The sequence below is a fragment of the Bombina bombina genome, chromosome 2, assembly GCF_027579735.1.
Source record: "Bombina bombina isolate aBomBom1 chromosome 2, aBomBom1.pri, whole genome shotgun sequence".
NCBI lineage: Eukaryota > Metazoa > Chordata > Amphibia > Anura > Bombinatoridae > Bombina > Bombina bombina.
The window spans coordinates 142907676-142929633 of record NC_069500.1 but is presented as its reverse complement, the minus strand read 5'-3'; the positions used below and the strand labels follow the sequence as shown (position 1 = coordinate 142929633).

General features: G+C 36.6%; 1 protein-coding gene across 1 annotated transcript in view; it reads right to left on the bottom strand.

Annotated features, from left to right (window-relative positions):
- The window catches only part of MTREX (Mtr4 exosome RNA helicase), a gene marked incomplete in the record, with an annotated part of 385857 nt that overhangs the window by 304534 nt on the left and 59365 nt on the right, over positions 1–21958 (bottom strand). Inside the window, 3 exon segments of the mRNA XM_053701279.1 lie at positions 3693–3821; positions 11729–11797; positions 14406–14578. Of these exon segments, the coding sequence (XP_053557254.1) occupies positions 3693–3821; positions 11729–11797; positions 14406–14578 (371 nt within the window).

The following is a 21958-nucleotide window of genomic DNA, read 5'->3' as shown; positions in this document are numbered from 1 at the left end:
CACACCTGGTCTATCCCATTCCTTATTAATAATTTCTGTAAACCTTTTAGGTATTGGAAAAACATCAGTACACACCGGCACTGCATAGTATTTATCCAGTCTACACAATTTCTCTGGCACTGCAATGGTATCACAGTCATTCAGAGCAGCTAAAACCTCCCTGAGAAACACACGGAGTTGTTCAAGCTTAAATTTAAATGTAGAAATATCAGAATCAGGTTGCATCATCTTTCCTGAGTCCGAAACATCACCCACAGACTGAAGCTCTCCTTCCTCAGCTTCTGCATATTGTGAGGCAGTATCAGACATGGTTCTTAAAGCGTCAGTATGCTCTGCATTTCGTCTAACCCCAGAGCTATCTCGCTTACCTCTAAATTCAGGTAGTCTGGTTAATACCGCTGACAGTGTATTATCCATGACTGCCCGCATGTCTTGTAAAGTAATCGCTATGGGCACCCTAGATGTACTTGGCGCCATTTGAGCGTGAGTCCCTTGAGCAGGAGTCAAAGGATCTGACACGTGGGGAGAGTTAGTCGGCATAACTTCCCCCTCGTCAGACTCCTCTGGTGATAAATTTTTTAAAGACAGAATATGATCTTTATTGCTTAAAGTGAAATCAGTACATTTGGTACACATTCTAAGAGGGGGTTCCACCATGGCTTTTAAACATAATGAACAAGGAGTTTCCTCTATGTCAGACATGTTTGTACAGACTAGCAATGAGACTAGCAAGCTTGGAAAACACTTTAAATCAAGTTAACAAGCAAATATAAAAAACGGTACTGTGCCTTTAAGAGAAACAAATTTTGTCAAAAATTGAAAAACAGTGAAAAAAAAGGCAGTAAATCAAACGAAATTTTTACAGTGTATGTAATAAGTTAACAGAGCATTGCACCCACTTGCAAATGGATGATTAACCCCTTAATTCAAAAAACGGATCAAAAAAATTATAGACGTTTTTTAACAGACACAACAAACTGCCACAGCCTGCTGTAGCCCTACCTTCCCCAATAAACGACTTTGGAAAGCCTTTGAGCCCTTTAGAAATGTCCTATAGTATACAGGGGACTCCTGAGGGAAGCTGGATGTCACAGTTTGTAATTTTAACTGCAACAACTGTAACTTTTATACTACAACAGTGACAAGCCTCAGGAAACTGTTTCTAGGCAAAATTTAAGCCAGCCATGTGGAAAAAAACTAGGCCCCAATAAAGTTTTATCACCAAAGAATATATAAAAACGATTAAACATGCCAGCAAACGTTTTATATTGCAATTTTATAAGGGTATTACCCCTGAGAATAAGCATGATACCAGTCGCTATTAAATCACTGTATTCAGGCTTAACTTACATTAATCCGGTATCAGCATATTTTCTAGCATTTTCCATTTCTAAAAAAAATTGTAACTGCACATACCTCATAGCAGAGTAACCTGTACGCCATTCTCCCGCTGAAGTTACCTCTCTCCTCAGACATATGTGAGAACAGCAATGGATCTTAGTTACAACCTGCTAAGATCATAGAAAACTCAGGCAGATTCTTCTTCTATTTACTGCCTGGGATAAAATAGTACAACTCCGGTACCATTTAAAAATAACAATTGAAGATTGAAGATAAAAAACTAACTATATTTCACCACTCTCTCTTACTACCTCCATGCGTGTTGAGAGTTGCAAGAGAATGACTGGATATGGCAGTTAGGGGAGGAGCTATATAACAGCTCTGCTGTGGGTGTCCTCTTTCAACTTCCTGTTGGGAATGAGAATATCCCACAAGTAATGGATGATCCGTGGACTGGATACACCTTACAAGAGAAAAGGAATTAATTTCTACAGACACCAAACTTCACCTCCTCCATTGACAGTGGCCAGGAGTGATATTCCAACTAGAAATTGGAATGACGTTGTGGACTCTCCATATCTTAGGAAAGAAAATAAAGACTGGCAGACTCAGATGTTAGCCATAAAAATGTCATGTGACAGGAAGCATCATTTAAAACAAGTCCTATCAACATGAAAACGACAGGAACACTTGAAATTAAACGAAGATTACTTCCACGCAGCTATCACTGTACCAAGAAAAGCCACTTCATCACATTATCACAAGAAAAGTATGTGGTTTGAAGTGGTTGGTTTTCTTTTATATATACAGTATATCAGACATCTAATAAAAGTAATTGAGCAGGCAGTATTACAAGAACACAAGAAATTCAGGATAATAATAACAGAAGTTGCAAAGAAAAAAAAAAAAAAGGAGGGGGGTGCGCAAAAATAAAACACAAAAATGTTGGTACATCTCCAGCTCACTTTCAGCATATTTTAATCGAAAACAGCATGTGGAATCCAAATGTGTAGTTCAATCCACTGCCAAATTCAGAGAGCTTAAACAAGCACAGCAAAAGCTGAATCGTGGCATGTTTATGTTCGCTCTTCATTTTAAAATTTCTGATCGCAAACAGTTTATGGAAAACGTCATACAAACACAACCCAGAAGCGATATTTGCATAAGTTTTTACATGAAACATAACATGCAAGTGAATATCTATAGCAGCATATGTCAACGTATCTTACTGTACAGTACTTTTATGGTGTAAGAATAATATTTACTATATACTGTATTGATGACATATACATGGAAAGCCTGGCTTTGTACACTGGTACAGCAATGAAAAATAATTTGTATAAGGCAAATTTGTTGACAAATGCATTTGGAGCCTGAAAATGGCTTGGTTCTATCAATCAAAAAATAGTAGAGGAAGTTAGACTTGCAAAACAATCTCATTGCTAAACAAAACAAAAACTATTTAATCCTTGCGCATGTCTAAGAAAAGACTACATGGGGGGAAAAAAAAAAAGACTTTGGGGAAAAACTATAAATTTCACAATTGGGAGACTAAGAATGCAGCATATTTTTATAAACAAACAGGAAGGCAAATTTTTTTTTTTTTTTTTTTAATAAAAATCAAATCTTCAGTGTATAAATTTATCACTTTCACCAACATGCAATTAAACATCATCCATAATTACTAAACAAATAATGAGTGGTTTGCAGTCACCCATATAGAAGTCTAGGCAAGGATATGAAAAAATTAAAGGGACATTCCAGCCAAAATTGGAATCCACATGGATACATTTCAGTTTTAAATAGAAACATTCTTGTAATATTAGCAAAAACACTTCTAATAAAAGCTATAGCTGTATAAATGCATTTAAGTATGCACCGTGCACCAGCATTTTAAAACACAGCACTTGCTCAGAGAGCCTAAGGTTCTTGTACCATCTGGTATTGACTCAATTTGTTAATTGCTGACATGATAAAATCCCCACTGGTGCTCTGAGCAGCTGCACTGCAGAATTTTTTTAATGCAGGTGCACTGAGAATATCTAGCTATGTTTCACATGCAGAGAAAAATGATAACACTAAAACAGTGTTAACCTTTACTAGAAGCATTTTTGCCAATGGATGTATATTGCAAACGTGTTTCTATTCAAATATGTAATTCATCTATGTGCATTTCAATTTTAACTGGAATGTCCCATTAATTCTTTTCTAACTGGACAGGGATATTTACAAGACACTGAAACCTTTAACCAGATGTCTCATTTTCTGTGTGATTTAGAGAAATGAGGAGAAACATTTTGGAAATTCCACTTTGCTGATTAAAATGCATTAATACAAATCACAGTACTAACCTGCATCTCCCCTTTTTCATCCTGTCTTGCAGGTTTTGCAGCTTCAGTCGCAGCATTTTTCAAACTCTCTTTGCAGCAGTTTAATAATACTTCTACAACATACAAAGGGTCCAGGTCACCGGAGTTAGGCTACGAAAAGAAGGAGATTGTGATAGTATTTATTTTATACATATCTTGGTTTAATGTCCAATAAATCTCTTGAGGATGCAAACAAACTAATGCAATAACTTTATATAACAAGTGGCAACATCAATGGGGCTAATTGGCTTAGCGAGATTTTAACCACCTTAAGGTTGGTGCGTTGCTAGTCTTTCAATGGGGATTGAGTTTTTAACAGTTATATTGTGGTCTTTAAGGGGTTAAAAGCTTAAAACCAGTAGGAACTTTAAAATAGTTTTGTGTAGGATTAATGTTTTATAACCTATTTTACATTTATGTGTCAACAATGTTAATACGCTGCTTTTTCTTTATAATAGGTGCAATACTGATTGCAGAGATTTTTGCTCTGAACTGAGTTGGTTTAAGGACAATGTACTTTATAAAAAAATCCCTTTTTTCACTTGAACCAACTGTGCTTCTAGTAATTATTTGCTAACAAGAGGTTAATAAGCATGAATAATGTACACTATCACTAGTTTATTTTTTCACTACAGGAAGTGATATTTCAGTTAGTAATATCTATATATTATGACGTGAGAAAAGGGGAAGTGTAAAAAAAAAAAAAAAAAAAAAAAAAAAGGGATTCTTCTAGATTGTAAATTCCCACGGGAATAGGGCCCTCAATCCCTCCTGTATGTGTTTGTAAATTTTGTCCTGTATCTTACAAGTCTTGTATTGTTTTATTTAAATGAATTGTATCCATGGACAGCGCTGCGGAATATGTTGGCGCTTAATAAATAAAGTATAATAAAAAACAAGTTTTTTTTTTAAACTCTATAGTCAAAACTTTTCGGAATGTGTAATTGTATGAAGTAACCTTCCTAAAATAAGCAAAAATTGAGAACAATGTGTTTAATGTATAGAAGTGTGTTCTTTCTATAGAATCAAGCAATTGAAATAAAAAAAATAAATGGACTACACTGCATCTTGTAACCAAGGAAGTCAGCTTTTATCCAGACAATGGCTTTTGGGGGCCTTTTGATGTTAACATAGGAGCTCAACCTGTATACCTATACACCGGGTCAATTTAACTTCTAGCTAGGGAAATGCTGTCAATACAGGGACCACCTGACTATAAACATACCACCCAATATTTGCGGAGTGTTTTCCAGGATGTTGGAAGTTAATATACTTTTGGGCTGTGGCCCACCGTAATTTTGTGGGAGGGGCTACAGGCATGTATGGACGTGTCCTAGGTAGCAAGCAGGCTATACCTCCCAACCTGTGACAATATTGTAGGATTAACTACAGTTGGAAAGCATTCTATAATGAATGCCCTCACCAGTATCTACATTTCAAAGAAGGGTTTATCCTCATTTAAAACATAATGGGATTCAATACCCAAGCTAGAGTACACAGATGATACAGGAGGACAAGACAGGGAACCTAAACGGAAGGCACCACTGCTTGAAGAACCTTTCCCAAAAACGGCCTCAGTCGAAACAAAAGTGACAAATTTATAGAAATTTGAAAAAGTGTGAAGAGAGGACCAAATTGCAGCCTAGCAAATCTGTTCCACAGAAGCTTCATTTTTGAACGCCCATGAGGAAGCAAAAGCCCTAGTGGAATGAGCCGTAACTCTCTCGGGAGGCTGTTGTCCAGCAGTTTCATAAGCAAAACATATGATACTCAGCCCTGCACACTTCAGTAGAAACCAGAGAAGCTGCTGGGAAGTGTTTGGGTGTACTGGAAGCACAATGCAATCAGACCTTTTATTAACCAACACAGACTTAGCCGTTTTACACTGGCAATGTATCCAAACAGTAGCGTGTGCTCTCAAAAGCGTGCAAACCAGGCTCCGCCCATCGTGGGCGTTACTGCTATCAATCTCCCGGTAGTCATTGTCATATTAAGTTAAAAATAGCTACCGGGAGAAACTTAGGCTCTAGAAAGAACTTGAGACAAAATAGTGCTACCGCTGATAGGTAGCATCTTAGTCCAAAGACAAACCGATTTGAAAGTAAAACAAACTGAACCTGCCACAAAACACATATCCCTCCTGAGTTCTCTATACTCAGTTATACTCAGTGCCTGCATACCAATTGTTGTCACAGGGTCCTCCTTCGTATAGAAATGAAGTTATGTCCCCTGAAATTTAATAAAGTGCTCCACTCCTCTGAGATCTTCCCAGACTCAGATTAAAAAGTTAGCACTTACCTTTAAAATCTGCCCGACCGCAGGGCAGCTCATCAGGATTGAGAGGTCCTCTCCCTCAGATAGTCCTGTGGAAAAAAGGATAAAGCCTGAGTAATCTTGCTTAGGCTATCATGATTAGGGCAGCATAAATATATGGGAGGAGCAGTGAGAATGATGTCCTACAAGTTCCCATTGCTCTAAAGCCACCAAAGCTCTACTGAAGAGACTGATATGGACTACGGCTACACCCTAGAACAAAGCAGCACAATCTTGTACTACTTTTAAAATAATAAACTCTTGATTGAAGAATCTATACTAACACCTCACTTTACCTCTTCCTATAACTAATGTAGGCAAAGAGAGTGACTGGAGTGGGAGGGAAAGGATGAGCTATTTAACAGATCTGCTGTGGTGCTCTTTGCCACCTCCTGCTGAACAGGAGGTGAATATCCCATTAGTAATTAAAGATGATCTGTGGACTCATTGTGTCTTAAAAAAGATAGATAACAAATAGACTAGAAGTTTTTCTGAAATCTTTAGTTGCTTCAACATAAAATTTCAGAGCTCTCACCACATTCAAAGAATGTAAGGATTTCTCCAAAGAATTCTTAGGATTAGGACACAAGGAAGGGACAACAATTTCTCTATTAATGTTTTTAGAATTCACAACCGTAGGTAAGAATTTAAATGAAGTCCGCAAAACTGCCTTATTCTGATGAAAAATCAGAAAAGGAGATTCACAAGAGAGCAGATAATTCAGAAACTCTTCTAGCAGAAGAGATGGCAAAAAGAAACAACACCTTCCAAGAAAGTAGTTTAATGTCCAAAGAATGCATAGGCTCAAATGGAGGAGCCTGTAAAGTCTTCAAAACCAAATTAAGACTCCAAGGAGGAGAGATTTATTTAATGACAGGCTTTATTCGAACCAAAGCCTGAACAAAACAGTGAATTTCAGGAAGCATAGCAATCTTTCTGTGAAATAAAACAGAAAGAGCAGAGATTTGTCCCTTCAAGGAACTTGCAGACAAACCCTTATCCAAACCATCCTGAAGAAACTGTAAAATTCTAGGAATTCTAAAAAAATGCTTAGAGAATTTATGAGAGGAACACCATGAAATGCAAGTCTTCCAAACTCATTAATAAATCTTTCTAGAAACAGATTTACGAGCCTGCAACATAGTATTAATCACAGAATCAGAGAAACCTCTATGACTAAGCACTAAGCGTTCAATTTCCATACCTTAAAATTTAATGATTTGAGATCCTGATGGAAAAACAGACCTTGAGACAGAAGATCCGGCCTTAATGGAAGTGGCCAAGGTTAGCAACTGGACATTCAAACAAGATCCGCATACCAAAACCTGTGAGGCCATGCTGGAGCCGCCAGCAGCACAAATGATTGCTCCATGATGATTTTGGAGATCACTCTTGGAAGAAGAACTAAAGGCGGGAAAATATAAGCAGGTCGATAACACCAAGGAAGTGTCAATGCATCCACTGCTTCCGCCTGAGGATCCCTGGACCTGGATAGGTTCCTGGGAAGTTTCTTGTTTAGATGAGAGGCCATCAGATCTATTTCTGGAAGACCCTACATCTGAACAACCTGAGAAAACACATCTGGATGGAGAGACCACTCCCCTGGATGTAAAGTCTGACGGCTGAGATAATCCGCTTCCCAATTGTCTATACCTGGGATATGAACCACAGAAATTAGACAGGAGCTGGATTCCGGCCCAAGCAAGTATCCAGGATACTTTTTTCATAGCTTGGGGACTGAGTCCCACCCTGATGATTGACATATGCCACAGTTGTGATATTATCGGTCTGAAAACAAATGAAGGCTCTCTCTTCAACAGAGGCCAAATCTGAAGAGCCCTGAAAATCGCATGGAGTTCCAAAATATTGATTGGTAATCTCTCCTCTTGAGATTTCCAAACCCTACTTGAGATTACCCCTGAAAACTCCAGGTCTGAAACACACTTCAGGAAAGCCTGAGCCTTTACTGGATTTGCTGGGATGCGTGAGAGAAAATATCTTCTCACAGGAGGTCTTACTCTGAATCCTATTCAGTACCCCTGAGAGATAATACTCAGAATCCATTGATTTTGGACAGAATTTGTCCAAACATCCTTGAAAAATCTTAATCTGCTCCCTACCAGCTGAGCTGGAATGAGGGCCGCACCTTCATGCGGACTTGAGGGCTGGCTTTGGTTTCTTAAATGGCTTGGATTTATTCCAATTTGAAGAAGGTTTCCAATTGGAAACAGATTCCTTGGGGGAAGGATTAGGTTTCTGTTCCTTATTTTGTCGAATGGAACGAAAACAGTTAGAAGTTTTTGATTTACCCTTAGGTCTTATATCCTGAGGCAAAAAAAACCTCCCTTCCCCCCAGTGACAGTTGAAATAATCGAATCCAACTGAGAACCAAATAACTTATTACCTTGGAAAGAAAGAGATAGCAATCTGGACTTAGAAGTCATGTCAGCATTCCAAGATTTAAGCCACAAAGCTCTTCAAGCTAAAATAGCTAAAGACATAGATTTAACATTGATTTTGATATCATCAAAAATGGCATCACAAATAAAATGATTAGCATGTTGAAGCAAGCGAACAATGCTAGACAAATCAGAATCCAATTCTTGTTGCGCTAAATTTTCCAACCAAAAAGTTGATGCAGCTGCAACATCAGCCAAAGAAATTGCAGGCCTGAGAAGATGACCTGAATATAAATAGGCTTTCCTTAGATAAGATTCAAGTTTCCTATCTAAAGGATCTTTAAAAGAAGTACTATCTTCCATAGGAATAGTAGTACGTTTAGCAAGAGTAGAAATAGCCCCATCAACTTTGGGGATCTTTTCCAAAACTCCAATGTAACTGCTGGCAAAGGATAAAAAAAATTAAACCTTGAAGAAGGAATAAAATTAGTACCAGGCCTATTCCATTCCTTAGCAATCATATCAGAAATATCACCAGGAACTGGAAAAACCTCTGGAGTAACCATAGGAGGTTTATAAACAGAATTTAAATGTTTACTAGTTTTAATATCAAGAGGACTAGTTTCCTCAATATTCAATGTAATCAACACTTCTTTTAACAAAGAACGAATATACTACATTTTAAATAAATAAGTAGATTTGTCAGTGTCAATATCTGAGGAAGGATATTCTGAATCAGATAGATCCTCATCAGAGGAGGATAATTCAGTATGTTGTCGGTCATTCAAATTTCATCAACTTTATGAGAAGTTTTAAAAGACATTTTACGTTTATTAGAAGGCGGGATGGCAGACAAAGCCTTCTGAATAGAATCAGCAATACATTCTTTTAAATTCACAGGTATATCTTGTACATTAGACGTTGAAGGAACAGCAACAGGCAATGTACTATTACTGATAGACACATTATCTGCATGTAAAAGTTTATCATGACAAATATTACAAACCAAAGCGGGAGATATAATCTCCACAAGTTTACAACAAATGCACTTAGTTTTGGTAGAACTGTTATCAGGCAGTAGGGTTCAAACAGTAATTTCTGAGACAGGATCAGATTGAGACATCTTGCAAATGTAAGATAAAAAACATATAAAGCAAAATTATCAATTTCCTTATATGGCAGTTTCAGGAATGGGGGGAAAAATGCAAACAGCATAGCCCTCTGATAGAGAAAAAAGGCAAGAGGCATATAGGAATGGGTTTTAAATAATGAAAATATTTGGCGCAAAGTATGACGCACAACACAAACAGAATTTTTTTTTGGGCGCCAACAACATCCATAAATGACACACTTGCGTCATTGAAGATGCAACCTTGTGAAAGGACTCGGCGTCAAGTAAGACGCCGGAAGTGATGAATCTGCGTCATTAAACGTAACTTCGTGCCAAAAAAAATCTTGCGCCAAAAATGACGCAATATACTTTGGCATTTTGCGCCCTCACGAGCCTAATTCTGCCCGCAAATTAAAATGACAGTCAATTGAAAAAAAAGACTATACCCCAGGTAAGAAATACATTTTTCATAAAAAATGCATTTCCCAGATATGAAACTGACAGTCTGCAAAAGGAAATATACTGAAAACCTGAATCATGGCAAATATAAGTACAATACATATATTTAGAACTTTATATAAATACATAAAGTGCCAAACCATAGCTGAGAGTGTCTTAAGTAATGAAAACATACTTACCAAAAGACAACCATCCACATATAGCAGATAGCCAAACCAGTACTGAAACGGTTATCAGTAGAGGTAATGGAATATGAGAGTATATCGTCGAACTGAAAAGGGAGGTAGGAGATGAATCTCCACGACCGATAACAGAGAACCTATGAAATAGATCTCCTGTGAGGAAAACCTTTGCATTCAATAGGTGATACTCTCTTCACATCCCTCTGACATTCACTGTACTCAGAGGAATCGGGCTTCAAAATGCTGAGAAGCGCACATTAACGTAGAAATCTTAGAACAAACTTACTTCACCACCTCCATAAGAGGCAAAGTTTGTAAAACTGAATTGTGGGTGTGGTGAGGGGTGTACTTTTAGGCATTTTGAGGTTTGGGAAACTTTGCCCCTCCTGATAGGATTGTATATCCCATATGTCACTAGCTCATGGACTCTTGCCAATTACATGAAAGAAATAAGGAGTATATCTATGTTAAAAAAACAACAACTTTGATCTGCACATAGGGGCTTCCATGAGCCTTTACTTAAAGGGACATGAAACTCACATTTTTTTCTTTCATGATTTAGATAGAACATCCAATTTTAAACAACTTTTATTTACGTCTTATCTAATTTGCTTAATTCTCATGATATTCTTTGCTGAAAAGCGTATCTAGATAGGCTCAGTAGCCGATTGGTGGCTACACATAAATGCCTTGTGTGATTAGCTCTCCCATGTGCATTGCTATTTCTTTAACAAAGGATATCTAAAGAATGAGGCGAATTAGATAATAGAAGATTATTGGGATGTTTAAAATTGTATTCTCTATCTGAATCATGAAAGAAAAATTTGTGGTTTAATGTCCCTTTAAAGGCACATTTTATTTACGCCAGACGACCACTATTACCACAGTGACCACCTGGCTATTTAAACCTATATAGGGACTTAATTTAATAGAGGGTTTTCTTGGCCTGATGATCCTGTTAAAGGTGCCTGCTCACTTCCCAGCCTGCAAAAATTGTGCTTTTATTTATTTATTTCTAAAATGTGTTTATACTAAATCCCCCCCCCCCCCCCCCCCCAAGACACACACCATTGGAAAAACCAGGTGGCTGCCTTTCAAAACTGGGTATTGGGCGTTTCTGGGCATTAGAACAGAAATCGAGGGTGTTCAATATTCACACCCTATCCAGCCCTTTCTCTAGCCTGCAGCAGGCTGCTACTTCAGAATGTCCAGGGTTAGGTGACCACCACATACACATGGCGACAAGTAGATTCCCCCAGTGGCAGCAAAAACACTTAGCCACCTAGTACCATGAGGAGAAAGGCAACATGCAGTCGACCTGAGCACTCTGGGAAATCAGAGATTAACATGCTCAGGATTAATTTGTGTAGAGCACTTATTTACAGAAAGGATGGTTAATTCAATGTTCTATTGAAATCAGTATGAGATTATGGATTCATTGAAGTTTCTGTGATGTAAAGTCAGATGTGCATGTGGTGTTTTGATATACTTTATTTTATATAATAGAATAGCCAAGTCAGTAGCTCTGTTCAAATATATGAAAAATCTCTTTACCTTCACATTTGATTTCTTGGAAAAGTTAACTACTGCACCCCAACCAAAATCATCATCTTCACATTTCACCTATGGGGGGGGGGGGGGAAAGAAAAAAAAAAAAGGTTGTTTTAAGCATTAATACTAGTTTTTACATTAAAGGATAAAGACTTTATTACGTTTTTCCCCTTATACCTTCTGTGCTCAGATAGTATAGGAGCACTGTAAGCAGTTTTGATACAGAAGAGATTCTTAACATAGGAAACACTTTAGATTACTTGTAATACAGTGGAAAGGCAATAAAAGCCAAGTTCATTATGGTCTGTTTCTGTTAAAACCTATTAACCCCTTAACGACCAACGACGTATGGGGTACGTCCTGCAAAAAAATGCAGTTAATGACCAAGGACGTACCCCGTACGTCGTTGGTCTTTGAAAGCAGTGGAAGCGATCCTGATCACTTCCAACTGCTTTCATGTTATAGCAGTGATGCCTCGATATTGAGGCATCCTGCTATAACATTTTTTAGCCGTCCGATGCAGAGAGAGCCACCCTGTGGCCCTCTCTGCATCGGCCATCAATGGCCATGTTCGTTGGTGGGTGGGAGCTGATCTAGGGAGGCGGGTGGGCGGCCATTGGTGGGAAGGGGGGCGTGATCGAGTGCGCGCGCGTGCGCGGGTGCGCGCGCGTGCACGGGAGCGGGTGCGCGCGCGTGCACGGGAGCGGGTGCGCGCGCGCGGGGGGTGGGAAACCTACACTATGGAACAACAGGGGTACTTGGTGGGAGAGAGGGTGGCATCATAAAACATTTAAACGATCTGGGAGGGTGGGAGGTTGGGGGTTGAGGGGGGGCAGCTACATAATTGAGGGGGGGCAGCTAAATAATAAAATAAAAAAAAATTGATAAAAAAACATTTGAGTTCAAACTGGGTACTGGCAGACAGCTGCCAGTACCCAATATGGCGCATAATAAGGCAGAGAGGGGGGTTAGAGAGCTGTTTGGGGGGGATCAGGGAGGTTGGGGGCTAAGGGGGGATCCTACAGAGCAGAATTATTATTGTTTTTTTTTTTTTTAAATCCCCAAAAAACTCTTATTTTAGTACTGGCAGACTTACTGCCAGTACTTAAGATGGCGGGGACAATTGTGGGGTGGGGGAGGGAAGAGAGCTGTTTGGGAGGGATCAGGGGGTGTGATGTGTCATGTGGGAGGTTGATACCTACACTAAAGCTAAAATTAACCCTACAAGCTCCCTAATTAACCCCTTCAATGCTGGGCATTATACACGTGTGGTGCGCAACGGCATTTAGCTGCCTTCTAATTACCAAAAAGCAAAGCCAAAGCCATATATGTCTGCTATTTCTGAACAAAGGGGATCCCAGAGAAGCTTTTACAACAATGTATGCCATAATTGCACAAGCTGTTTGTAAATAATTTCAGTGAGAAACCTAAAATTGTGAAAAATGTAACGCTTTTTTTTATTTGTTCGCATTTGGCGGTGAAATGGTGGCATGAAATATACCAAAATGGACCTAGATCAATACTTTGGGTTGTCTACTACATTATACTAAAGCTAAAATTAACCCTACAAGCTCCCTACAAGCTCCCTAATTAACCCCTTCAATGCTGGGCATAATACACGTGTGGTGCGCAGTGGCATTTAGCGGCCTTCTAAATACCAAAAAGCAATGCCAAAGCCATAAATGTCTGCTATTTCTGAACAAAGGGGATCCCAGAGAAGCATTTACAACCATTTATGCCATAATTGCACAAGTTGTTTGTAAATAATTTCAGTGAGAAACCTAAAGTTTGTGAAACAATTTGTGAAAAAGTGAACAATTTTTTTTATTTGATCGCATTTGGTAGTGAAATGGTTGCATGAAATATACTAAAATGGGCCTAGATCAATACTTTGGGATGTCTTCTAAAAAAAAATATATACATGTCAAGGGATATTCAGGTATTCCTGACAGATATCAGTGTCCCAATGTAACTAGCGCTAATTTTGAAAAAAAAGTGGTTTGGAAATAGCAAAGTGCTACTTGTATTTATTTCCCTATAACTTGCAAAAAAAACAAAGAACACGTAAACATTGGGTATTTCTAAACTCAGGACAAAATTTAGAAACTATTTAGCATGGGTGTTTTTTGGTGGTTCTAGATGTGTAACAGATTTTGGGGTTCAAAGTTAGAAAAAGTGTGTTTTTTTCCATTTTTTCCTCATATTTTATAATTTTTTTTATAGTAAATTATAAGATATGATGAAAATAATGGTATCTTTAGAAAGTCCATTTAATGGCGAGAAAAACGGTATATAATATGTGTGGGTACAGTAAATGAGTAAGCGGAAAATTACAGCTAAACACAAACACTGCAGAAATGTAAAAATAGCCTTGGTCCCAAATGGACAGAAAATGGAAAAGTGCTGTGGTCCTTAAGGGGTTAAACTAATAAATGACTAATGGAAAAGCAATAAAATGAAATTACCACTGGCAGAGAAAGGGATGACAGCATGTACTGAAATACTGCCCAAGTAACAGCTGCAATGCTGTGAGCAAAAGAGAATAGCCCACAAAATGTATATTATATATAGATACATTTATATTACGCACACAACACAAAATCACTTGCATAACTTGCAGAAAAAAAAAACGATATATATGGAAATTGTATGCACAGCAAAGGTTTAAAATAGTATATACCTTTACAAGCCTTCCAGGCTGCAGAAAAGGAAGGCAGTATTTGGGTTTGTGGATATACTCTTCAATTTCTTTCCCAAGTTTGGCAAGTTGCTGGCGGATTTTGTAATAAGTCACAACACTTTCTTCATTTGGGATTTTGATACTATTGTACTGTTCTTCTAAATTCTTTACCTCTATTTTTTAAAAGGAAAAAAAAATAATCAATGTTTATGCCCGTTATTTAAAATTATCTAAAAAATAAGCAAATCACATTTAATCAGTATAATGTCTCTGGTAATCTTTATCCAATGTCTGAAAATGTGCCCAGGCCCTAACAAAATATTAACTGCATCTTTCACATATTCAACTCATCACTTGTCTCAGAGGTCTATCCCTAAATGTGCTGTATTAGCCATCACAATCCCAAAAGTAGTATTTCATTTAGCCACCAATCAGCAAGCGCTACCCAGGTGCTGAACAAAAAAATGGGCCTGCTCCTAAGCTTACATTCCTGCATTTCTAATAAAGATACCAGGAGAACAAAGACAAATTGATAATGCACACATATATATATATATATATATATTTACATTATATATATATATATATATATATTTACATTATATATATATATATATATATATATATATATATATATATATATATATATATATATATATATATAGATATATATATATATATATATATAGATATATATATATATATATATATATATATATATATATATATATATATATATATATATATATAGAGAGAGAGAGAGAGAGAGAGAGAGAGAGAGAGAGAGAGAGAGAGAGAGAGAGAGAGAGAGAGAGAGAGAGAGAGAGAGAGAGAGAGAGAGAGAGAGAGAGAGAGAGAGAGAGCACTCTCACTTGCAAATCTTGATGCCAGGGTGCCAGCAGTTAAGTATACACGGTGAAGGAAGGCACTCACTGGTCTTTAATTCAAAAGAAAACTTTTAATAAGCGTGACGTTTCGGGGACACACTCCCCTTCCTCAGACAACTAACAAACTGCAAGTGACTGAACATATAAAGCCAAACAAACCCCTCCCAGTGAAAATTGCACCAAAACTGTTACCATAGTGATCCTCAACAACATTTTAATCATGTGATGAGTGTTACTCATTATTATTGAATCAGCCTATGTAATATCCACATTCATAAGTATAAGAGACATATTAAAAGTCATGCTAGGCATTATGTCAAGACACATGTGAACAAACTTCTATTATAAAGCAATCTATACATATAACCATATATAGTGAACGGGACAAACAAGTATAGTGAAACCATATCATATTAATAGGTTAAAAATAACATGTGAATCCTCCTACTTTCAAAGTAAATAAAGTAATGCACTTATGCACTTTATTTACTTTGAAAGTAGGAGGATTCACATGTTATTTTTAACCTATTAATATGATATGGTTTCACTATACTTGTCTGTCCCGTTCACTATATATGGTTATATGTATAGATTGCTTTATAATAGAAGTTTGTTCACATGTGTCTTGACATAATGCCTAGTATGACATTTAATATGTCTTATACTTATGAATGTGGATATTACATAGGCTGATTCAATAATAATGAGTAACACTAATCACATGATTAGAATGTTGTTGAGGATCACTATGGTAACAGTCTTGGCGCAATTTTCACTGGGAGGGGTTTGTTTGGCTTTATATGTTCAGTCACTTGCAGTTTGTTAGTTGTCTGAGGAAGGGGAGTGTGTCCCCGAAACGTCACGCTTATTAAAAGTTTTCTTTTGAATTAAAGACCAGTGAGTGCCTTCCTTCACCATGTATATATATATATATATATATATATATATATATATATATATATATATATACACACGTATGTAGAGCACTTAGTGCATCCGCATGCTCTAGGCTTCAGCTGGTAAACAATTGACAGAGTATCCTCATTCATACTCATTCTGTGTATCCCTTGGTTGCTGTGATTTGGCTCACCTCCTACACACCTTATTGAGACTGGATTAGACCTCCATTACAATAAGCCAAGGTTAGAAGTGGAGGGCCCGGTTCACGTCCGACCGATCAGCATACAGGTGAGTTCCAACTGTAGGATGGAACTCACAGTTTGCGAACTCTTTATATACAGTGCTTTATGACCCAGATAGGGAACCTGGATAAAGGACCACTGGAAGTGAGGCATCAGGAAGTTTTTCCCATTACCGAGGATTCGTAAGTGAAATGGCTAACTTGTGTTAAATGAGGATACTCTGTCAATTGTTTACCATCTGAAGTCTAGAGCGTGCGGATGCACTAAGTGCTCTACATACAGGCGAGAACTATTTCAAAGGGAGCGTGCAGATGCACTAAGAGCCCCTAAGGACTTCAACAGTGACTGGTTACACAGTTTAATTTATCTTCCTGCAGTTAAGCATGCTTTGAATAGGATTGGTTTACAATGTACCAAATGAATGAATTGTTTCATATATATGTGTACCCCAGCTTTTTTTCGATTCAGCTATACAGTATTTCAGTCTGTTTAAAGTGAATCCACTGAATTTCAGCAATGCTATACTAATAAATTTTAGTTTTTGGTGCAGCCTGTGTCACACTTTGGCTTTTGTAATATTTTTTCATTAGCCATCTCTGTATCTGGTGTGTGTGTGTATATGTGTACAATATATATATATATATATATATATATATATATATATATATATATATATATATATATATATATATATATATATAAATCTAAAAAGACAAGCGCACAGAGACACCTCTCATAGTGCAGATCAATTTGGTTTATTTACACAAACATTTGAAATACAAGATAAGTAGTGGAAGGTATTCCTTACTCACAAATATGACCTCAATCGAAATGAGGTAAGATAAGGCAATTGGATACTCAAAGTGTCCCCACTTATAACCTGGAAAACGCCGGGCTGTACAGGCAGTCCTCAAATCTCTATTTCGTAGATGAGGCTTAGTGTTATTTTCTCCGGTAATAGTGGTCACAGTTCCTCATATGCTTGTTAGCAATCACAGAAGAACTTGGGTAAATATAGCACAATCTGCTTTATTCAGAGCTGTAGAATACCGCTATGCTTCTCTTGTGATGCTTGAAGAGAGCTCTCGGCGTGTCTGTCGGCAATGACGTAAGGTGGGCGTGGCCTTACGCGTTTCACGGTAAACAACCGCTTCGTCAGAGGCTTGATGACGCCCACCTTACCAGCTGAACTTTTGTAGTCAGCGTTAAGGAACACTCCCACCTTACGTCCTGAGCACTGATTTGCTGGTAAAAACAGACATAGCTTTTAGGCACCCGGATTGTTCAAGTTTATCCCTGAAAATGGCCTATTTAACAACACACATCTATCTGTGAATAAAAAATAGTAATTAAAGTTATAACATCCTAAAATAGATGATCGAACAGTACTAAGATAATGATTAATTAAGATTAAAAAATCACACACAAGTTGTTGGTAAAAGCAAATACTAATACAAATAACTTAAACAGTTATATAGTGTTAAAAATAAACTGAAATTAACAATGTGTAATATATGTATATATCCTTAGCAGTTTGTCCTTACACTTCTTGTTTGTTCCTTAAGTTTAAACTATTAGATGTTATGCCGCACATTTAATTTTTTTGGTTTGTGAAATTTTGATTTTGATTTATTGCACCTTTTAACTCTTTATGAAATATGTCAATTAGACAGAAAACGTCTCATGTAATGGCCAAATCTTGTTATCTATTATTATGGAGGTATATTATATTTTATATTAAAACTTTACTTATTAGAGAATAGCAGGGCAATTATTTAGGATGCTAATTTACATGTGCACTAGTGTTATATATGCGCACATCTCTATGTATGTACGCATATACACGTATACATAATATATATATATATATATACAAATGCATATACTATATATACTGTAAATAGAGGGATGAACGCTTAAGAGTGCCACACACACTTTTTTTATATGTGTATATGCACTCACGAAATACACCTAATTCCACACATATATATTATGTTAAAAAGGCCTGAATATCAACTTCCCTATTCATACCCAAGGGTTCCATAGTCTGGAGAGAGTGAATCCAAAAGGTCTCTCTTTGGCGTAAACGTAACATTCTGTCTCCCCTTCTCTCATCTAATGTAACTTGTTCAATAGCCTTGAAACGAAGACTGGAAGGGTCATTATTATGTACCCTTCTGAAGTGATCTGTTACTCCATGAGATACGTCACCTTTCTCTATGTTAGATATATGTTCCAGGACTCTCCTCTTCACAGTTCTTTTAGTCCTGCCTACATATTGACAGTGACAAGCACATTCTAATACGTATACTACGTATTTAGAATGACAATTCATACAGCTTTTTATTGGTTTTGTGAAACCATTAACTTGTGATATTATTTGTTTATTGTTTATATCTATGATGGGGCATGTATTGCAATTTTTACGATTGCATTTAAAAAATCCAAAATTTGCTCTATTTAGCCAATTGGATTTAGCATCCTGTCTTAAGCGACTCGGAGCTAAAATATCTTTCAAATTTTGATTCTTCTTAAATACCACTGTTGGAACAATGTCTAAAGTATCTTTAAGGACTGTGTCTTCCAGAAGTACATGCCAGTGTTTCCTGATTGCTTTCTTGATACACCAAGCTTTATCATTATACTTTGTCAAAAACAGATTATTTTTATTATTATTCTTTATTGTTTGATTTTTATTCCCTTTCTGTTTTAATAGGTTACAGCGTTCTAGTTCACGGGCTTTTTTATACCCATTTTCCACCAAATTCTCTTGATAACCTTTCGCTCTGAATTTGGTTTTTAACATTTCTGATTCTCTGTCGTAAGATTCTAGACTCGAACAGTTCCTCCTCACCCTCTGAAACTGGCCATAAGGAATATTCCTTATCCAATTCTTGTGATGTCCACTTCTGGCGTGGAGGTAACTGTTCGAGTCTGTCTCCTTTCTAAATAGACTAGTCATGATAGTGTCTCCATTACCCGACAAAATAATGTCTAAAAATTCTATTTGTAATTTATTGACATTTTTAGTAAACTTTAAATTGAATTCGTTCTTGTTAACGTATTCAAAAAATGACTCAATTCCATTAGTTTCCCCTTTCCAGATGACAATTACGTCATCTATGTAATGTTTCCAAACTATGATGTTATCTTTAAAAGGGTTATTTTGCCAAATGTATTTATCCTCCCATGCTCCCATGTATAAGTTTGCATAGTTGGGGGCAAAGCGAGTACCCATCGCTGTGCCCCCAACCTGCAAAAAATATTCTCTGCCAAATAAAAAATAATTTTTATGCAAAATGAATGTTATTGCCTTTAGCAGGAAATCCCTCTGTGTTAAAGGGAGATGGTCATGTCTATCAAGACTATATCTGATACTTTCCACACCTGCATCATGTGGGATGCAGGTGTAGAGAGATGCTACATCCAATGTCAACCAGATATAATCTGGTTCCCATTTAATATTGTCCATAATGGACAATATATGTGGGGTGTCACGTACATAAGATTTTAGTGTGATTACCATAGGTTTTAAGTAGAAGTCCACAAACTGGGATAAATTGCTTGTTAGGGAATTTATGCCCGAAATGATTGGGCGTCCCGGGGGGTGTTCTAAATTTTTGTGGACTTTTGGCAAGTGATAGAAAATTGCCACTCTACATTTGTCCAATAAAAGGAAATCATATTCATTCCTAGTAATCACACCTGCTTGTAAGCTTTCTTCTAGAAAGAGTTTCAAATCTTTTGTGTATTGGCTTGTAGGATCACTTCTTAATTTGAGATAGGTGGCTGAGTCATTCAGGATTCTATAGGCTTCTGCCAGATAATCATCTTTGTCCTGAATCACTATGCCGCCTCCCTTATCTGCTTCCCTAATGATTATTGATTGATCTTTTTTTAAACTATTCAATGCTTTCATCTCAAATTCATTAAGGTTTGTATTCTTTTTCAAGATCTGATTTTCCTTTTTACACAAGTCCATTAATTCTTTTTCTACTAGTTTGTAAAAAACCGGTATGTGGTTCCCCTGTGATTGTAAAGGGTAAAAAATGGACTTGGGTTTAAAGGAATGACCTTTTTTATACTCTTCATTCGATTTTTCTAAATCTAAAAGTAAATCTAGGGTATATTGGTCTAAACCTGTTGTTAATTTTTCCATACCCCAGTTGTCACATTCCAAGGAAATGAGGTCAGTTAGACTTTCAAAATCAGTTTCATTTATATTTAAATTTTGTTTTTTGTTTTTAGTTATTTTTGCAAAATGTCTGTTCAAAGTTAACTTTCTAATGAAACAATTTAGGTCAATAAACAAGTCGTTTGGATTTTTTAAATGCAATCGTAAAAATTGCAATACATGCCCCATCATAGATATAAACAATAAACAAATAATATCACAAGTTAATGGTTTCACAAAACCAATAAAAAGCTGTATGAATTGTCATTCTAAATACGTAGTATACGTATTAGAATGTGCTTGTCACTGTCAATATGTAGGCAGGACTAAAAGAACTGTGAAGAGGAGAGTCCTGGAACATATATCTAACATAGAGAAAGGTGACGTATCTCATGGAGTAACAGATCACTTCAGAAGGGTACATAATAATGACCCTTCCAGTCTTCGTTTCAAGGCTATTGAACAAGTTACATTAGATGAGAGAAGGGGAGACAGAATGTTACGTTTACGCCAAAGAGAGACCTTTTGGATTCACTCTCTCCAGACTATGGAACCCTTGGGTATGAATAGGGAAGTTGATATTCAGGCCTTTTTAACATAATATATATGTGTGGAATTAGGTGTATTTCGTGAGTGCATATACACATATAAAAAAAGTGTGTGTGGCACTCTTAAGCGTTCATCCCTCTATTTACAGTATATATAGTATATGCATTTGTATATATATATATATATATATATTATGTATACGTGTATATGCGTACATACATAGAGATGTGCGCATATATAACACTAGTGCACATGTAAATTAGCATCCTAAATAATTGCCCTGCTATTCTCTAATAAGTAAAGTTTTAATATAAAATATAATATACCTCCATAATAATAGATAACAAGATTTGGCCATTACATGAGACGTTTTCTGTCTAATTGACATATTTCATAAAGAGTTAAAAGGTGCAATAAATCAAAATCAAAATTTCACAAACCAAAAAAATTAAATGTGCGGCATAACATCTAATAGTTTAAACTTAAGGAACAAACAAGAAGTGTAAGGACAAACTGCTAAGGATATATACATATATTACACATTGTTAATTTCAGTTTATTTTTAACACTATATAACTGTTTAAGTTATTTGTATTAGTATTTGCTTTTACCAACAACTTGTGTGTGATTTTTTAATCTTAATTAATCATTATCTTAGTACTGTTCGATCATCTATTTTAGGATGTTATAACTTTAATTACTATTTTTTATTCACAGATAGATGTGTGTTGTTAAATAGGCCATTTTCAGGGATAAACTTGAACAATCCGGGTGCCTAAAAGCTATGTCTGTTTTTACCAG